Genomic DNA, 20,658 nt, shown 5'->3' on the forward strand with positions numbered 1-20,658 from the left:
GTGCAATAGTTATTCATTACGGGGTTTACTGCAATGTTTTGGAATCATGTGAGACTGGATTTGATGAATTTTTTATTCGATGTGACAGTTCTTGGACTTAATCATGTATAAAATTTGTTACCTTGAGCATGGATATGATGATTATTGTGCTGAGCTTTCATAATATTTATGATTGTGTATTTCTCTATATTATGTATACACTGGACCTGATAATAAGAGGATTCTATGCATATGAATTTAAAAAATGAAAATTATCATATTGCCTGGTCTAGGAGCACAAAGGAGGGATCCTGACAGATTCATTTGTCTGCTACGATAGTATAATGTTGAAATGGGCAAGGTTAGCTTTTAGAACTCTCAGAAAACCTGTCTAGGGTAGATAATAGTGCAGTTTTAGCTTTTGGGTGTTTTCAGAAGTCTGTATGAAAAATGGGTCTTAGGTGATGATAATGTTACTAAAAAGCTGAAACTCCTGCAGTTGCTTTGACCAGTTAAATTTTGCATAGTGTGGCCACTGGCCTGAAGGTTCACTCTTTCCCAGTGGGCTGGTATTCGTGATAAAAAATACTCGCCTTTCATTTGTTCTTATAGCCAGAAGGCTTTGGGATACATCTGAAGACTGAGCAGTGGTGTTTCCTCGGGACGTGTGTTTGGTGCAAGGTGTAGGGCCTGTCTGTAGAGTGAGGAAGAGGAGCTTGTGGTGCTGCTGTCCATGGTGTAGAAGCTACAGTGATGCAGCCAGTGAGGTTTTAACGCTGACATGACCTCTTAGGAATAAACTTATCTGTTTTATGTTGTTTATTAATATTATGTGAGGTCTAACTTGTTTTAAACAGTGCGGTACTTCTGGGTAAGATTCATGCTGTAGATTGCTAAAATGAAAGCTGTGATTTTGCTCTTCTTTGATTTTAATGAAATGGATTATTTCATCAATCCATTATTCTCGGAGTTTTTCATAATGCCCATTAACAGATATCGAGTTATTTTGGTTATGAAGATTGTAAGCAACACATTAGTAAAGTTCAGATGATGTACACTGTTATATTTATTAGTGGAGACATACCAATCTAAATACTTGGTAGCTTTTGGCATTTCTGTGTTGTTAAAAATATTCTCTGTCTTTCTCTCTTAATATAGCAGTGTAAGACTGGAAACATCTGGGCTGAATGGACTGTAGCATCAAAAGAAGTTCTCAACTGTTAACTCGAAAAATTAACTACATCAAAATGAAGCAGGTACCAGAGATCCTTGGAAATACCAACGGGAAAACTCAGAATTGTGAAGTGAATCGTGAGTGTTCCGTCTACTTGGGCAAAGCACAACTTTCTGCCACCCTACAGGAAGGTGTCATGCAAAAATATAATGGCCATGAGGCTCTTCCGTTTATTCCAGCGGATAAATTGAAAGATCTAACCTCTCGTGTGTTTAATGGTGAATCTGGGGCCCAAGAAGCCAAGCTGCGCTTTGAACCCCAGGAAATAAAGGGAGTTGGAACACCACCCAACGCTACTCCTATCAAGAATGGCTCTCCAGAAATTAAGCTGAAAATCACTAAAACCTACATGAATGGAAAGCCTCTTTTTGAATCTTCCATTTGTGGAGACAATGGTGCAGATGTGTCTCAGTCAGAGGAAAATGAACAAAAGCCAGCAAACAAGGAGAGGAGAAACAGAAAAAGAAGCATAAAATATGACTCCTTACTTGAGCAGGGTCTTGTTGAAGCAGCATTAGTATCAAAGACCTCAAGCCCCACTGAAAAGAAGGTAGGACTTGGTTTTTATATTATTTCTTTTGTTAGGTTTGTTAATCATACTGAGATTGCATTTGTTTATATGCTAATCTTCATTTTGGGTATTTCAGTAGGTGCTTCCCACAAACAGGTCTCTTTCTGTAACCCTCTTTCTTTGTCTTAATGAAGGACAAATGCACTCTTGTTCCAGTCCGTGTTTCTTGTTTATGCTAGGAGTACCCCATAAATTCTGTTTCCATGTAAGTAAAATAGGTCTCCAAAGCAAATCAGGGCATGTGGTAGTAGGGGATGTATGAAACGGAAGCTTCATCCAGCTGTGCAGCCAAGACCTAGCCAGAATGTGCACCTGGGCAGGGAGCTGGGGACGCCTCTACATTTAGAGATGGCCTTTAACTGTTGGAGAATGAGGTATTCTGGCTTCCTAATAACCAGATGTCTCAAAAGAAATGTTCCTAGTTCCGTATTAAAGAAAATTGTACTCAGCTGCCAGTTGGCTGATAAAGTAAGCTCTTTACCTTCAGATGTTGGCAGTTGGAATGTAGTCCCTACCCTTATTTGTCATCTGAAAAAAGAGGGGTTTACTTGCTATAACCTAGTGAATTGTATTCATTTAAAAGGTCTAGATACTTGTATTAAATGTTATTAACTTCCGTGGGGAAGCTCATCCCTTTTAGGGTTTTTCTTAAATATGGGGAGAGGAGAAATGGAAATTTCACTTCAAGATTTGCTTCATTGAGTTGTAAATAAGAATGTTGCTGGGAGCCCTTTTCCCCCTTTACTTAGTTAATGTTGCTAGACTCCATTTAAAGAAATACTGTTTGCCATCATTTTGTCTTGGAGGAAGAAACCTATGTTGCAGGGATACTTCTATGTATATTAAGTTTCTTGGTGAGTAATTCACAATAGCGTTGTATCACAATGGTAAACATTAACGAATGCTTTTGCTAGTGAACAGGTCCTGCTTTTACAAATCTTAAGAGCAAGATATATATTGTAGTTTTCTGCCAGCTGCAAGTTTACTAGTTAGTGTTGATTCCTACTTTCTCCCAAGGTCACATGTGCAGAGAAGATCCACACACATAGCTGCTGTATTACTGATTCTATTTACCCTTATTTTCATTAAACTACTTAATGAATGAGTTTATGAAACTGTGTAAGCAGTCTAAGTATCAGAAATAGTTATGATTTATTTATGTTTAGACTATGTTATCCATCCTAGAACAATCAGTACTGATGCTTTTAAGAATTTTATTGGAGAATTTGTGCTCTTTAAGGAGAATCTTTCAACACTAATTCAGACTTTTTGTCCAGACTTTTCCAAATCACTACTCAGAGGTAAGAAGTATGGGCACAGTCAATAATTGGAATAATTATTTTTCCTGTTCATGGTTAATGAGGCTAAATTGAACTAAAAGGCGGCATATTTGTTAGCATCAACAACTGTATCGTATTTATGTGGCTTTTTTTCTCTTTTTTTAGAAGGATGAGGCAATATTTAGTTTGCCTATCTACAGTTTATGCCGATGCCTTTCAAATCGGTAGTTGATTAAGGGTGATAATTTTTCCTGGTTCAAGATTAAACTCTGGCTTCTTAGAGTTGCCTTTTGCCTAGAAATGGTCAGGAGGAAACCACGTCAACATTTCCTAGTGTTTGAGGCCTGATGCCTGGAGAGTGATAGGGTTACTTGCTCCTGTGCCAAACTGGTAAGCAACCAACCTACCAAATCTGGACAACCACCTGCTTGATCTGAGACTTTACAGTATTATAAACTGACTCTTTTCAGAGCATTTGAAACAGAATGTCATACCTCTGGCTTTTTTTCTTGCATAGTGTTCTTTAAATCACAAAGGGCAAAGGGAAAAGCACTTGAAGGTCACAAATTGTTGCTTTATGATGCAACTCCTCGACTGTAAAAAGTCTAGGGCTTTTCTTTCTCTCACAAGGAGGTTTTGCAACTGCAGGTTTAAAATAAAAGAAGAAAAAAATACTAGGGAACATGCTGAAGGAGGTTTTTCAGATGTTTGTCTAGATGTAGGCTAGTAATATGCATGTGATCATAACTAATATCTGGGTATTGTTGTTCTTAGGTTTCAAGCTCCTAATCTGTTATTTCATCACCAACATCAACCTTAATGTTAGTGCTTCATACTGTGGTTTTATGTAGCTGATTGTGGATGCACAGTGGAAGTTGGAGAAATATCCTTGGAGTAAAAGCTGATTAATTTTGCACTTAGATATCTGCTTATTGTAGTTTACAAGTTAATGTAGAACCTGTTTGTCTGGTTTTATTTCTGGGCTGGTTTCTCTCTTGATTTCTTGTTGTCCAAGCTCGTATTCTTTTCATTTAGCAAAAATAACATGGTTCAAATACTACCTTTTATGTAAGGTAATTATCTCTCTGTTTGAAGGACATAGCAGATTACTATCTTGCCGAGGTGAGAGGCATATCATTTAACAAATGTTCCAGTGCTCTGTTGTTAGGTTTTCTTGTTGTTTGGGCATTTCTCGTTAACAGAAAGGAAGGCTGTTTAAAACTTTTACCTGCAAGTCAGTTTTCATTTGGGAATAAAACGTGATCTGCCTTGCTCTGATGCAAATTAGATTTCTGTTGATAACCACCACCTTTTCCAGGCCTCTGAGAAGCAGCTGTACTACTTTCACATTTCCAAGGTAAAGGAGAGAAAGTGGGACAAGCCATGCTTCTTTCCTCCCTACTCATGCTTCTTCTCCTCACCTTGCTGATTCTCCACCTAATTTGAAATCCAGACCCCTTCTGATAAGACATTTAGCAACTTTTATGCCAACTACACCAATGGTGGTGTGACAGCACTTCCAAACCTTCTGTGTCACTGGGGGTAGGAATCCCATGTTAGATGTGTGAATACCCACCAAACCCATGGACTCTGATAGCTGCCCACCTGATGGTCCTGCTCACAAGAGTGGCAACGCTTCAGCACCAGGTTTTGTGGCGACTTCTTTTTGAGTCATTATTTTTGTCATTTTTTGCAACGTTACCAGCTAGGAATGAGGACATCCTTAGATTTTTCTCACTCAGTGCTTTTGCTAGAAGTGAAACAATCCTGTTAGGAGGAGAATGGTGGAAACTTACTTCATACACTTAAGTATATGAAGTAAATCCAAGGCCAATCCCTAGAGCAATCCAGAGTTTTTGTCTGGGAAATAGAGAGAGGACATACAATTGCATCTCTCACACTGGTGGTCCCAAAGTAGGTCTGTGCTCTCTGACCATTAGAACAGCTTGGCATGCGCTTCTAGCACATTTGAGCTTGTTCTGCATAAGCCGGTTTGGGCCTGTGAGTGGCAGTTTGCCCTGTTGGCATGGCTTCCTGGCACGACCTCGTAGCGCAAGTGCAGTAGCTCAGAAAAGCAGTAGTGCTGTGTCCAGGACAAACCTGGAAGTCCCCATACTGCTACACTTGCTAGTTTAGGGATTCCAGCTGTATAAAAGGTACGTGATCTGAAAGTTGTACCTTCCCCATAGCTCGCTGTCCAGTTTTCTTGCAGCCTTCTTTTGTTTTATACCAGAAACTTAGCAGTTTTGTTACTTTTTCTGCTGAGTATGGTCTGTAATAGATATTGCAGCAGCCGCTTTGGGGGGGTCAATTGCAAGTTAGTGCAGAAATTCCCCTAGTCCTTGTCATGTGTTTATGTTGCCATTTCATCTTCACAGAGAAAAGCTGTTCTGGCCAACACGGTTATATCCAGTACCTACATAATGGTATAGTGCCTTTCCTAGTGAATGGCTGAGATTTAGAAACCCAGTAAGGGTAGAACTGAAGCAGCCAGAGGATTATCCACTGCTTTTTATGCTTCTGTGCTTACTAAATACAGGAAGATGAGGACCACTGAAGGTGGTGATGTTGCTCTGATGCTTACATCTAATCAGTAGAGATGAGCAGAAACCAAGTTCCTTGTGTAAGATTGGAGAGCTGTGCCCATCACATTTGATAATCCTGTTACAGCTGTTACAGCCAGATCCTGAGGTGACTTGGTTTGTTTTAATTTCAAAAAAGTAAGAAGAAAACAAAGTCAAATAAATGGGTCTTTTTCAGAAGGAGGGCTTGCTTGATTGTTTTTTGTCATCAATTATTAGGAATTTGTGGTCAAGTACAATTACGGAAGTTGCCATAAAATGTGCAGCTAAATTACCATGGGAGTCAGGATCTGTAGTTGTAGGGTAAAATGAACTCAGTTGTTTTTTCTTTTTTTTTGATAGACTTATTGTCTTAATGTTTTTAAGATGTTAGATCCTGTCTTCAGGCACATAATAATATACGCTGTCTGGCTGATACCATCAGAATCCCAAAGGAGTAGGAGTAACCCTAAAAATCTCTTCTGGGTGATCCCTTTGGGAACAACAAAAATAACTTCTTACCCCTTTTGGAAGAGTTCCTGAGCTACTGTTTTGTGTTAGCCCTCAGTAAAGGATTATGTTTAGCTACGCCTTGAAAACTTGTTTTGTGCAAAGCAGCTCACAATGTGCAGCAGTAATTGTTACTTTGGAACTTTTAATTGTTTGTTCTTAATGCCTCATTGGAAAAGTATCTTCAAGAACTACTTAAAGAACTACTACAAGTTCTTGTTAAAGAACTGCTAGGAAGAACCAAAAAGCATACAGTCTCAAGAGCATACTGGTTTGTGGGGAGATGAGAAGTTATGAGTATTCTCAGAGTGGCTACAAAATTAATTACAGAAAGCTGAAGTATTTGTTGAAGGCTCTCCATACCAGACTTCCTGTTCTTTGATGAAAAAATGTCTGAATTAAGTACACTTTCTGCGTAAAACTGTCATCTCAGTATGTAATATGCAAGTACTTTTTTCCCCGCTCTTCATAATTATATTGGTGAAAAATCCGAGTCAAATATGAAATACCTTGAAGTGATGACAAAAATGCTTTATAAGAATAGTTCCACCATATTGCATCAAGAAGCCATTTAACTCGGCTTCTCGGCTTGGGGTTCAGGGAAGGATGCTGAATGGCGAGTATAGACGTGGCAAAGGATGGGGTGATGGTCTCTTTGAATATATTCAGCCACCAGCAGTTTGTGACTTGGAGTTTTCTGTAGCTGGTGACTTCGTGTTCAGTAGCTGTAGGTGGCTACATTCATGGATAAAGACCTGTTCCTCTTTGAGCCTGTGTGAACTTTCTGCATCCGTGGCATTAAGTAGTAGAGCAACAGAGCCGCTAGTTTTCCTTTTCAATTTGCCACCTACTTGTTTCCCTTGATTCTTTCATTAAACTGGAAAGAGGGATCACGGACAAACTTCTCTATTAGTGATAGCATTTTTTTCTTAAACCTGCTCAATTTTTAATTTCAGCTTGAGGAGACCTAGTGCCTTGTTCCACCTATAGGAGCCACTCCAGATTGTTACTACTTATTTCTTATCATCATTTCTCTGTACTGTGATGCCCTTCAGGTTTGTTTGTGGTATCGTTTAGGGTTTTTTTTTTTTTGAGATTGAAGGATCAGAACAGTACAGGACATTCAAGATACATGTTAGTGATTTTCTTATATTGTTGGCAACTTCGTTATTTTTCATTATAAATAATACTTAGCATTTGATTGATTCTTAACTGTTTCAGAACACTGAGCCACTTTTCTGTGGAGAAGAGCTGACCAGACATAATCTAACTCAAACTTGGAGAATGTCAGCAACTGTTGTGTTGTTTCATACTCATGATTTTGCTTTGTGTGTTCCAGGACTTTATTTTGGTCTTTTGGATATTACTGTAGACAGTATAGATGAAGGAAAGTGCTGAGCAGACCATCATCTGGAAGAATTAACTTCCCTTTGCAACTCAACAGCAGCTTGTATGCCATAACACACTTGAGAGATTAATGATGCTTTTTTGGTTTAATTGTCTTTAAGTTAAGCAGACTTATTCTGACTCGTTGCACTGATGATGTCATTATTTAAATGAACGCAGTCATCTCAGCATCTCCTTTTCACATTTTAATGACCATTACTGGTGTATGTAGCAAGGAATTTGCTTGTTTTCACTGATTTTCTGACCAAGACACGGTGAAGACTTTCTGCTGCTCTGCTCATAGTTCTACTTCACCAAAATTATGCATGCGTAACTCTAGTATTTAGCTGAGAGTTAGATCTACAGTTCAGGACTATGTTACTTGGATGGATTTACAGGCAGATTTTTGGGAAACTTAAGTGATCTGTACCAGATGTCATTTCTGGCCCTTAAAGCCCCCTTTTGTCAAGAAAGAAAGATGCCTTGTGGTAACCCTTAGGCAAAGAAGCAAAAGCAAAATATTTTGATCTGTCTTGGAACAGTGATATCCACCTCCTTTTACAAGTTTCCTTGTTCTTGAGTGGATTTCATGTAGGGCACATGAACTTTAGTACCTCCAAAAGACACTAATTTTACGTTTGTCTATTACCATGTTTAGTTATCCTCCTATTATAAATAAATAGGTCTAGCCAGGCTAACATTTACATTTCTGCTTTTGTAAATATCCAAAGTACCTACAGGAGTTGTTCTTTTGTGCATCATAAAATGGGCAGTAGCTAAAAGTGTAAGTTGTCAATAACAAGGAATTATTTCCCTTCTCAGAAAGACATTTCATAAAAATGCTTTACTTTGGAAGCCCAGTGCAAAAGGGAAAACGATCTTGTACAGACCTTTTATTAAACAAGCCCTGCTACTCTTGCATGAAGAAAGTATATCTGTGGCCTCATAGCAGCAACTGTTGCCTGAAAAGCTTGGGTTTGTTTTTTTGTTGTTGTTTTAGTAAATAAACATCAACTCAAGTGTATGTTGAGGATACTTGTGATGAAGTAAAAGAATTTAGATTCTTAGTTCTTGTGGAATTGATAGCACTTGGATCACGTGCTTCATGATGCTTTACCGCAACAACTGCCCCTATTTTGATATTCATGTGGCATTGGGGAATTTCTGGTTAGAGTTTTCCAGGTTTTCTGTACATCTTTATTGCTGAAGGTAGGTAATGTTTCAGGAATATGGTTCAGCATTGCCAATCAAGGCCACGTCTGCCTGGTTCATTCGTTTAGTTCGCCCCACCTGCCCCGGGCCAATTAACCACTGATGCCGTTTCTTGTATTTCATCTCTAGAAGAGGAGGACCTGCTAGGTGTATGTAACAACATGACTTGAATGAAATCCTCTTGTGCCAGCTTTTAGATATGGTGGGGATTCATTTTAAAGGTCTAATCTTAAAGGCAAAGTAATACTTGGACTATGTGAAATTATTACTTAAATGTAATGCTGATTCTTTATGCTGAATCAGCATTTCTTCTATTTGAGCTTAGACCACTTCTTTCAGAAGTGTTCTTGTTGAAAAAAGCATAGAGATAAATATCTGCCTTCACCAGAAAACAATGTTCTTTAAAATCTGTTTACATGCTGGCAGTGTTATCTGCACTTGGGTAGCACCTGTGCTACCTTGGATGTTTGTGAGCTACCAAGAGGAGGATACCTGTTAAGAAGGAGTGTTAGGAAAACTTTCCTACTGAACGCTGTAAGGGCGTAGGAGAGTGCTAAGGTTACGGCCCTGATACAGATTCAGATCTTGAAAGAATGTATATTGTAAATGTAGTTAACAAAATGCATATGGATATGACATCCTGAAAATCTGTAGGTACACTGAGATGGTTTAGCTTTCATTCTGTTATCCTATGTGAAATTCATATGGAGATTATTCAGAAATAATGGTTTTCCATGCCAGACTTCCTCATGACTCTGCAGCTGCGCTTTTCCAGACTTCTGTAGCATCTCATATCCACACTGTCTTCTATACCCAGATACTCCGTCAAAAGTTTATGCTTTTGAGGTTGGGTGATGGTTAGAGGCGTTGGATATAGGCAGGAATCTTTTTCTAATACTCATTGTAAAAGGTGGTTTCATTCATTCTGATCAAGCCTTACCCAATTTAAATTTCTGAAACATGGAACCTTTCAATAATAAAACAGGAACTTACAATTTAAGAGATCATCTAAATGTAAATGCAGAAATTCAGTAAATGAGCTGAAAGAAACTTCTCTTCAGATTTTTAAGAAAGCTGGAGGGTTGGGAAGTGTTCAAGATCTTGCATCTTACTGAATCTATCTATGAATTATTTGGTCTGTTTTTCTTCAGCTCGTTTCTCTCAAAAAAGGGTTGTATCCTAGTTACTAAAATACTGTGTTACGCGTATTTCTAAAATACTTGCTCAGATAATATTTGTGTAAAGGAAGATTGCTGATTTGGAGAGACAGATTTGTTTTTAAATGTAGAAGCATTTTAAAAACAAATTTCTCGTCTGCTGGAGACTTGCTAATGAGGGTACCAAAGCCAGAAAAAAGAATTGAAATGTATACAGGAGTTTAGTTTAGATTGATTTGAAATACAAATTTGAGCTTTTTACTTGTTTTTAAATCCATAATCTACAATATCAATTCCTCTCTAAACTTAAATAGATTTTTATTGCCTTCTGCTTGCTTTCCGTCTTGGAGGGGAGGGTCCTGTGTGGTGATATTCAACATACTCTCCTCAATCTTCTTTAAATGAGTTTGTGGGAAGAAGTGGAGAAAACAAAACGTATTGTCATGAAACTTATATTTGCTTTCACAGAGCCTCAGCTGGCACAGGAAAGTTTTCGGGGGATCTGTAAGTAGAGCAGTGATTTTTCTTCAGCCTTTTTTGTCCTGTTGTTTCATAGCTTTACCAGCTAAGCACATTGAGGAAAAGTAAGAACATTGAAGAAAAGTCGTGTCAGGAAGATTCAAACTTGGTGTCTTCTGTAAATGTAATTCTTCACGCTGCCAGATATGACTCCCTTTTAGTAACAGAAGAAAAGAAGTAAGTGGTTAGCAACCGAAGAAAAGAAAAGATAACTTGAAGAAATACATTTAATGTAATTACTCCTGAAATTTAATTGGGAAGGTTTCAGTTAAATCCTGGCATAGTATAAAACAAATGGAAATCTGAAAAACTAGCAAACCAACCCCCAATACACGCTTTGTTCATTTTTTGTGTTGATCTGGATTTTTCATACCCTTCTCCCCCTCAGTCTTTACCTCACTGTACAATGTGATGTGTGTTATATGAGGGTGTTGCGGATTTAATTGTGCAAAGGTTGATGCAATGACCTTTTGAGGGTTGCAGTCTTTGCATGCTCTGCTGAAGTGTCCCTTTCTGGTTTACTGAAGGTGGAACGCAGAACTTTGCCCAATCATTGCTCCTTTCTTCATGTTTCCTCATCCTTCCCGGATTTGTAGTAATAATTCAGTGTTTCCTCTTAATCTTCTGATGAGGGTCTGTTTTATTCTTTAGTTTTCTGCCTGAAACATTCTGTAGACAGTGGTTTGCTGAATAAGTCATTACACAGCATTCTTCCGTTTGATGATAAACAGAATATAACAATACAAAATGGAAAAACTTGTTTTTATTGTTAATCTGCGCGGTTACTTGTGGTTTGCTATCAAAATATACTCCCCCACATCCCAGAAGTTGAGAGCTATTTGGATAAACATAGGGCCTCTGAGGATTTGTCCTTCTGGGATGAAAAGATTTACTGTAATGTGTGAATTATAATCTTTAAAGAAAAGAAACCCAAACCACTAAGGCAGTTGTTTGTGAGTATACTGTATTTTTATAGGCAGAATAATTTAGAAGAAACACTGGCCATTTCTTAACGGACTTAAATTGCCACCCTTTTAATTTGAAGCAACAGTGTACATTGAGGGTTTTGTGTAGATTTTAATCAGCTGTAGTTATAATTTTTTGTTTTGTAGTGATTTGACTTCATGAGATTTTTTTGTCCTCAGCCACAGAGTGAGGAGAAGCTGTTTCTCTGTTGTGAAGGACAGAACATCACTCATTGGGAAAGTAGCTGCATCCCTGCATTCCTTTGCCTGAAGACTGAATGGTGATTTGTCTTTTGTTCAGTGAAATTCCGGAAGTTTTCAGGAAGCAAGAGCTTTCCTAAGAGCATAATTATGATGGTGGTTTTTCAGGGAAGAAATATTTTGAATCATTGTCCTGTTACATAGTTTGGTGGGTTATTTATAGTGTCCTTAGTCATCGGTGAACTCAAGTGACAACAACATTACAAAAGCAGTTTTGTTTGTTCTGTTGCTCCCTTTTGTTCCAGGGAAACCTACCACCTACCCTGAACCCCTTAAAGGAATGAAGTTTGTTCTACAACCACTTCCTTAGTTCACTGTCTTTCCCGATAAGAGGCAAGAAAAGGCAAAGTATTTTTACTTGTGTTTCTGTTACACAAATCCGTGATAGAAAATAGGGGTATGAGTGGATGACATACAGCGCAAGTAGATAGCAGGACCAGAAAAATACATAGGTTGGGTCAGCAGGCAGTGTTGTCCTTTCTATAGTACAGAAACAACATTTCACTGTTTAAGTTTGTGTGTTCTGTTTAGGGAACTCGATTATTTTGGTTTAGTTTCTTTGTAATGTTGGTAGATTGGCTTTTATTCTGGAGTGCCAGTAGACCTTGTTGAGCAGTCAGTGTTTGTAGTGCGGCCTTCTATTACAGTGTTGTCCAGTAGAAGTACTTTGATATAGGATGGAACTGAATTAAAAATGAGCACAGAAAGTGGGATAGCAGATATTGGCAAGTTCTTCAATATGTATTTGCCTGTTGCGTTCCACAGAGAATATTTACTGTCTTAATTTCTTTTAATTGTTCTCTCTTTTTTCTGCCCAGTATTAAATTCTGGTGATGTATCCTTCACTGATTCTCAACATTGTTCTTAGTCTGATCATTTTTGACAATTGTAGCTTGATGAAGGGGATTTTTTACATTATTTCTCTATCTTTCAAAGTTTGTATAGTGAAATAGTAGCTATTTGATGCTTAAGGTAATTTGCAGTAGTTTTGAGGGGTTATAATTCCTTGCACATGTATGTCCACGTGCATATATACATGAAATAATGATAATATTAGTATCTCCATCACTGGTAACTTGAAAAGGGATAAAGTTATCTTGGTCTGATGGCATTTAGTAAATTTTCTAGGTGGTGGGTTGTTTTTTTCTTTCAAATTACCTTTGTCCCTTTAGTAAGCAGTCGTCATGGTGTTTTCATAACAGTCTACAAACAAACCTAGAGCTCTCAGTACAGTAAAGATGCTACCCTTAAATACATTTTTCTTTGGTCATTTTAAGGTAATTTTAAGCTTTGAAAGTACCCATCATTTATGCTGAGTTCTTGTCTTGCCATTACTCGTTAGTCAGACCTGAACTAAATGGAAAGTGGTTGTATTCTTTTGATCAGATACAGGCAAAGTCAATTAAATACCAATGTCTTCTGTGCCCGAGCCACTTCTTTGCCTTTGGGCTGGTAGAATGCTGACAGCAGTGTCATAAATTCTCATCAATCTGCCTGTCTTTATTTGCTTATGAAAGTGCTCAGAGAAATGACAAACAAATCTGAAATGTTAAGGGAATAAGAAAGTCACGTTAAATTTTCTTTTCTGTGTCAGTCCTTCTTAGCCTGTTGCAGCTGCCGGCCTAGACGTGTTTTTAAGGATGCTGGTACTCTTCAAGGAATCATTTCTCACAAAAAACCCTGAGTTGCAATAAGGGAATTATTCCATTCCACACTCCACGTTCCCTGGACAAAATAAATTTAAAATCCATCTAGTTGCCTTTTGAGCAAGTCTTTCGTAGGATATTAAGCCGGAAAGTCGGGAATTCCAATATATGCCATACTGAATAGTGCAGAGCCTGTCAGATGGCCTGTGTGTTCAGTGCTAGGACTGATCTGTGTGGGAGTCATCACCTGCTCCTCCAGGCTTTCCTTGCCTGTTTATGTAACTTCTCTGCAGTCTGCTTGAAAGGGATAAAAAAACTGGAATAGGGTAGAAAAGATAAGTGATCACTACCTGTTTCCTTCTTCTGTTTAGCAGAACTGGTTTGAAGTTTGAGGCTAAGGTGCCTGAGGTAGTAGTTGTCTCAGAGGCTGCAGAGCTTGCGTGTAATTAAGGAAGGAGAGGGAGGGGAAATTATGTGACTAAATGTGTTTACTCTGTCAAAACTGCAGTAAAAGGTTATGGGATGGGGCACATGCAGAGCAATCCAGACTTCTTTAGCAATGACAGCAAGCAAAGGTTGTTCCACACAGAAATCTAGACACAGAAATCTAGACTTGGACACTTAGGAAATCTAATTAGAAGTGAGAACAGTTTAAAGAAAGAAAAAGGTGCAAAGAGCCAAAAATTGAGGGGAAGGTATTCTAAAATAGCTTGATTTTGTGTGACTTTCCCTTGCCTTGCAGTTGTGCTTTAAACAGGGAGTCTCCCATCTTAGTTTGCTTGTTCAAGTCTTGTCACAAAGGAACGGATCAGCTATTGCAGGAGGAGGTATTCCCTGTCTTCTGGTGCATACACACAGACCACCAAAACCACACTTCCTGTCCTCGCCTCCCCATCTTCCACGGCTGCACAGCCAGATGCCCTGTTCTGTCTGACTTCATATGGCTAGGAGTCAAAATTTGCCTAAACAACAACTCCTGTTTTCTTCTGGAGGAAAAAAACTGCAAGCCAAATTACGTTTTTTTTCTGTACCACTTTGTAAGTTGGACGGTGATTTCCTGTTCTTAAAAACTGCAGAGTACGCGTGTCTCATAAAGAAGCTCCAGCTCTCATTGTATGGGGACACAGATGCCATCACGGGACTGGGTGGCAGATTTGTTTAGAAATGCTCTTTTCATCTCATCCCATCAATAATTTAAAATAAACCGACGACCTGGATACTGGAGTAAAATCTGTGCATATTATTTCCTTCCGGTATTGAATACTCTCTGATGGTTTTAAACAATTTAAGTACGTAGGCAGTCAGTGCTACACTGGCAGTTTGAGAGGAAATGTTGAAGAGGCTGTTGATATCCTACCATTGCTTGTCTCAGAAGTGGATGCCAGGGATTACACTTCACTGTTTAGTATTGAGATACCTATTAAATAGGTCAGTTATTCCTAGAATGAGAAGAGCAAACTGAAACAGGATGATATGAGAAAGAAGGATGGAAATGAGTGAGTTTGTGGTGATATTTTCTATAGGTTTTTAAATAATCTCATATGAGATCTCTTAAAAGAAATTAAGTTTATAGAATTCTGTGCTGTATTTTGCCATTCTTTTAGAATACTATACGATTAAAAAACCCACAAATACAGCAAATGTATAGGTAAACCTTGCAGGTTTTATCAGGGCAGGGTCTGTCATTTTCAAGATTTTATCATGATCCAATGTAGTAAAGGACTTCTGGGCATTTTTTAAATTTGCAAAGTGTTTGTAAATGTATTGAAATGCCATATTCACCCAGTACTGTGTCGTGTCCCCGCTGCCCCTCTGCCGCCTCTTTAGATCATGCTGCAATAAGAAGCACTACTAGAGCCTTTTCATTATTCCAGCCAGCTCCCTCACAGGCCGTAGTCGTAAATCTTTGTAGCATAGTTGCACTTTCTGAAATATACAGAGACTCACAAATGAAAGTGGAGAGTCAGAATCTTGAGTAACTTTTACATTTCTGGAAATTTAACTCATTGAAAAATATTTTCATCCCACCTGAAGTTAGTTTGTGTGTGTTAGGATAACGTTTTTTCAGATCTGTTCTCAGCTGGCATATGTCTTACTTCATTTTTAGCTTTTAAGCATAACTTTTCATGTCATGTTGAACTGCCAGAAGGTTCGTTTGATTTTTCACATCTGCTTGGAACCTTTTAGGTCTGTTGAGAGTGCTGGACTTGAGGCAAGCTCAGTGGGAGAGGTTTTCTGACAATCTTACAGAATCATTAGAGAGCCAAAAACCTCCAGGCATGGGAACATAGCTCTAGCTGCAGGCACATGAACCAAGTCTGAATTCATCAGAAAAGCTGAATCACGGGATGAGTAACTGTCCCTAGCAATCAGATGATATAGTGTGTGTGTTTACCAGGCAGAGCTTTAAAAGCTTTCAGGAAAGAAGTTTGAGTCCATTAAGCTTTGGGGTTTCTGCTTGGATGTACGTCTGTGTTTGGGTAGAAAGAAAATCTCTATGCTGTTGCAGCACATCAAAGATTTTTGTTGTTTGTGTTTGGAAAATAATGTGTAATTAGTCATGGTAGTGTTCTCTGGGTTTAAAGATCTGTACAAGGTAACCTGATCTGTTTCAACATAAGCTCAAAGTACTTTTTCTGCATTCTAGATTTACAGTTTCTTAACAATGCTCTTTCTTTCCTCTTGCCACTTTTATTAATTACAACAGGATTTTGCTGCAGCTCTAAGGTTAAACCCAGTGAAAGCCTAAAGCTCCAGTCTGCCTTCTGTTGGACTGATACTACGCAAGATGAATGATGTAACATGTTGCACATAAAATTAGTACTAGAAAAACGCAAAAGCAAGTTAAAAATATGTGATTTCTTTTTTTTTCAGGTATCTGAAATGAGACATATTCTGTGCTTTCTTACATTGAGCTAGTGCTTACCTCAATAAAGGCATTCATTATGTATATCGAATAAAACAGATGAAGGCAAAAAGACAAAATTTAACTAACTCGATGGAATGGTTTTAGTTGGTGAATAGATGTCGGTCATAGGGGAACACGGAACTCCATGTTAAATCTATCCCTTGGAGTGGAAATAGTTCTGTAATTATTCTCCAATAGATAAAATAGCTTCAGAGCACTCACAAACTTTTACTGTTTGGAATTTTTTAGCTGTGAGAGAAAAAAAGTATGACCTACAGCTTTTCTTACTTGTGAAATGTTGTTATTATTCTTTGTTAGCAAACGTGATAGTTCTTTATTCTGGTGAACTATTTCTTATTTCTCTCCTTCCATTACCACTCTCTGTGTTTTTACACAGAATGTGAACGTTTAAGCACAGTATGAACTGTAGTTTGTTTATTTTTGTGAGCTATTCAGTAATCCTAGTGCATATCTGAAGAAATATATATATATTTCTCTTTTTTTAATCTTTAAGGCTCCTGTCAAGAGAGATTCAACTCAAAGTATCGTCAAAGAAGACAAAGTCCATCTGTTAAAGTATAATATAGGAGATCTAGTGTGGTCGAAAGTGTCTGGTTTTCCGTGGTGGCCCTGTATGGTTTCTGCTGATCCTGTTCTCCATTCCTACACTAAACTAAAAGGTATGTCAGTGATGCTGCAATTATCCGGATTTCTTCAGGTATACATAACCATTATATTGTGAAAATTCTGTTCTTTATTTTCTCTGTTCAGTTATATCAGTAACTGGATCAGCTCCTTGTTGTCAAGAGGAATGCTAAGATCATGTAAATGCTATTATTGAACGTATAGCAGACGGAGGGTTTTTTTACTGTCTCTTTAAATCTAAACATTGTAATCTATGAAACTGTGTGGAGACTTATTACACTAGTTATCTGATGGTACTTCTCATTGTTTTTATGGAGATGCTTGGAGAAGTGATAGGGGCTAAAAATTTTATTGAACGCTAATGGGAATGAAATACTCCCTAATGCAGGCAGCCAGATTTTCTGTGATTCTAAACTCAGGAACTACCAAGTGTGAATGATATTTTTAAGTAGCAATCCATACCATTTCTTAATCTCATTTGCAACTTTGATTTTTGTGCTGATACATGAAACTTCATGGAATCATAGAATCCCTAGGTTGGAAAAGACCTTTGAGATCATCAAGCCCAACCCGTACCTGTCCACTACTAAATCACTACCCTAAGAACATCTACCTGTCTTTTGAATACCTCCAGGGATGGTGACTCAACCATCTCCTTGGGCAGCCTGTTCCAATTTCTTCATGTCCAATCTGAACCTTCCCTTGTGCAGCTTGAGGCCGTTCCCTTTCATCCTGTCACTTGAGAGAAGAGACCAATGCCCACCTCTCTACAACCTCCTTTCAGATAGTTGTAGACAGTGGTAAGGTCTCTCTTCAGCCTTCCCTTCTCCAGGCTAAACAGCCCAGTTCCCTCAGCCGCTCCTTATAAGACTTGTTCTCCAGCCTCTTCACCAGCTTCGTTGCTATTTTCTGGACACACTCCAGCACCTCAATGTCCGTCTTGTACGGAAGGGCCCAAAGCTGAATACAATATTCAAGGTGCAGCCTCACCAATGCCAAGTACAGTGCAGAAAACTTCTGAGGCTTATCTGTGCTGCTTGCCGAATGATAGAGTAATAGAGATTAGAAAGGACCTCTGCAAGTCATATGGTCTCCAAGTTAGAACAGGTTTCTCAGGGTGTTGTCGAGTCAAATATCTCATGTCTTCAAGGGTAGAGACTTTACAGCCTTCTGGGCATCTGTTATGGCAAGAAGGCCTTTCCCTTTATCTAGTTGAAATTTCCTTTAGTTCAACCTGTGCCTATTGCCTTTTGTATTAGTGCTGTGTGAATCTGACTGATGAGGCGCAGTTTGCCCTGGGTGAGACTGTGCAGGCTCTTCCCAGACATCTTCTTGCCTTTCCTTTGCTTGGACATGGCTTTTAGGAGAATTTACCCCATAGCCTTGTAGGCATTGAGAGTAAGCTATTCTGCCTAACTTGTAGTTCCCCAGATTTTACTTGTTTTTTTCAAAGATAGGTGCAGTGTTCACAGTTTTTGCCTTTTTCCAGTCATCGAGTATCTCCCCTGATGACTGTGATTGAGATCACCCTTGTGATCACATTGGGTAACACCTTCAGCTCTTTCTGAGGCATCCCATCTGTTCCCATAATCTCATGGATGTCCAATATGATTAAGCACTCCCTGACTTATTCTTAATATGCTCTGAGCAATACCTCAGTCTTGCAGCCTCTGTCACAAAACTAAGGAACCTAGAGGCTTGGGGGCAGATGTTGCAGTTTAATAAACAGACAGACAAAATCTTGAGACAGAGAAGGCATAGAGTACTCCAGCCTTTTCTGTGTCCTTTGTCACTCTAGCTCCTCCCCTAGTCAGCATTCCTTAGCCTGCCTTTACTGTTGTATTTACAGAAAATCATCTTGCTGCACATTGCATTCCTCACTAGTTTTAACCTCAGCTGAGGAGAGTAAACTATTTTTTAGTATATTTATACCAAGCTCTACTGAAAGTTTGGTAAGCCTGAAAGCAGAATCCAAACAACTTGCAGATTAAGTAGAAAAGAAGTTAGCAGGGATATCAAACCCAAGTAGGAGCAGCACATAACTTTGATGTTTATGCTTCTAAATACATTCATGTATTTAATTAGATTAAGTGAAAGTATCAGCTTCCACAGCTGTGAACAGAGTAAGGTATTTACTTCTCACTAGAGATTTCAGTAACTTTTAACTATGTATTTCTAAGTCTGTAAGGGAGGGGGTTTGTTGGTTTGTTTTTATGTAGTTTTCAAGGGTTGCATTGAAAACTTGGAAAACGGACTAGAATATATATCAAAAATTGACATTGCAATTATGGATTTCCAATGCAGAGGGACTGTAAAAATGTAGGATTTGAAATCAGAATAATCTTGATATTTTGGAATTACTGTGTGAAAAACAATGCGGTTCAGTAGGAGTAGGTGTTGGATTATTACAGGGGATCAAGCTTGCAAATGAGTGGAAAGCTGCCTTTTCTCAGAAAGGAATCCGAGAGTTGTAGTTACCCATTATAGTTTTCTCTACAGAAAGACCAAATTCACACGGGCTTTTTGGATAATTAGTTGTGCTGCTTTTGAAGAGCCTGAAGTAGATCCTTTGCTTTTTTCCCTTGTAGCATGGTGGGAGTACTTTCTTCATTTTATCCTGTTTGGGCCCTTTCATTTAAGAAACACGATCCAAGAGGAGAAGGTTCTGAGGCCAGCATGAACAGGCATCTAGGAGTCTGCCTGCGTGGGCAGACAGAAGGAACTGGGGCTGTTTATTCTGACAGGGAAGAGCTAAAGGAGAATCCATTAACTGGCCTTAAATAACTTAGATTACATGCAAAGAGGAAAAGGCGTAAACTCTTCTTCTTCTGGGGAGAGAACAGCTTAGTAACAATGATATTTAGACCTATTAAGAGCACTTGGAAAGGATAAAGGTAGGGAAGCATTGGAGTGGATTTCATGTAGAAATGGTATGGTCTCATTCACAGGAGGTTTTTAAGAACAAGTTGAATGAGGATTGTAGCCAGACTTAGTGTTGGTAGTAAACACAATAATTTCTTGAGAACCCTTTCAAGCATTCATACAATTACTAGAATTGTTATTATAGACTCCTGAAACAAATTTTTCTTGTAGCAGTCATTCAGAGTTTTGATCAGGCAGTCCTTGGGATTTTATTCTTTGGATTATTAGGTCTATTATGAGATAAAGAACTGGATTTTGAGAAAAATAAAGCTATTTATAGAAATAGGTCTAGCAAAAGCCAGTATCCTATGTCTAAATGCCACCTGTGGAGTACTTAACAGAAAGAAGAGCCCACATACTTGGAGATGGTAACTTCCATCTGTTTGAAGTCATATGGATGAGGGTCATTTCTGATCTTTCATCTGGAGTTGGCACGGGCCCTGCCTTTTCCTTTAGGAATTTTGGCTAGATCTTAGTAGCCATCATAACCTGGTAAGTGCATGCTGATGTGCATATTCCCATCACATACTTCCAACCTTGTGTTATCTTCCTACCGTTTACTACAGAGGCACTATCAAAAGTCTCCTGTTCCAAACAGAAGAGTTGCTCTATATGAGAGTTGTAGAAATACTCGACTAGGTCTCTGTCTTCCTCCTTTCTAGGTCTAGGAACAACGGCATTTATAAAACCCTGATTTTTTGGATGCTAATACTTTATTTCATCATTCCAGCTGTTTAGGCTTGAGAAAAGTTTGTAACTTTCAACTTGCAGGATGCGCACTTTTGTGCAAGAAGGCCCATACTATGTCAGACTAAAGCTCCATCTCAGTTCATGTCCCGTCTCAAGCACAGATGCTAGGGTACAGAAAAAAACAAATAATAGTGGCGAGTCCCCAGAACACT

General features: G+C 38.6%; 1 protein-coding gene across 5 annotated transcripts in view; it reads left to right on the forward strand.

Moving 5' to 3' along the window:
- NSD2 (nuclear receptor binding SET domain protein 2) overlaps positions 1-20,658 on the forward strand; it is a 105,734-nt gene that overhangs the window by 41,085 nt on the left and 43,991 nt on the right. For all 5 annotated transcript variants that reach the window (XM_054065565.1, XM_054065567.1, XM_054065570.1 and 2 more), the window contains exons 2-3: positions 1,138-1,763; positions 16,704-16,869. In XM_054065565.1, the coding sequence (XP_053921540.1) occupies positions 1,167-1,763; positions 16,704-16,869 (763 nt within the window). In that variant the 5' untranslated portion in view covers positions 1,138-1,166. The remainder of the gene's footprint in view (positions 1-1,137; positions 1,764-16,703; positions 16,870-20,658) is intronic.

This window comes from Cuculus canorus, chromosome 4, assembly GCF_017976375.1.
Source record: "Cuculus canorus isolate bCucCan1 chromosome 4, bCucCan1.pri, whole genome shotgun sequence".
In the NCBI taxonomy this organism is placed as follows: Eukaryota; Metazoa; Chordata; class Aves; order Cuculiformes; family Cuculidae; genus Cuculus; species Cuculus canorus.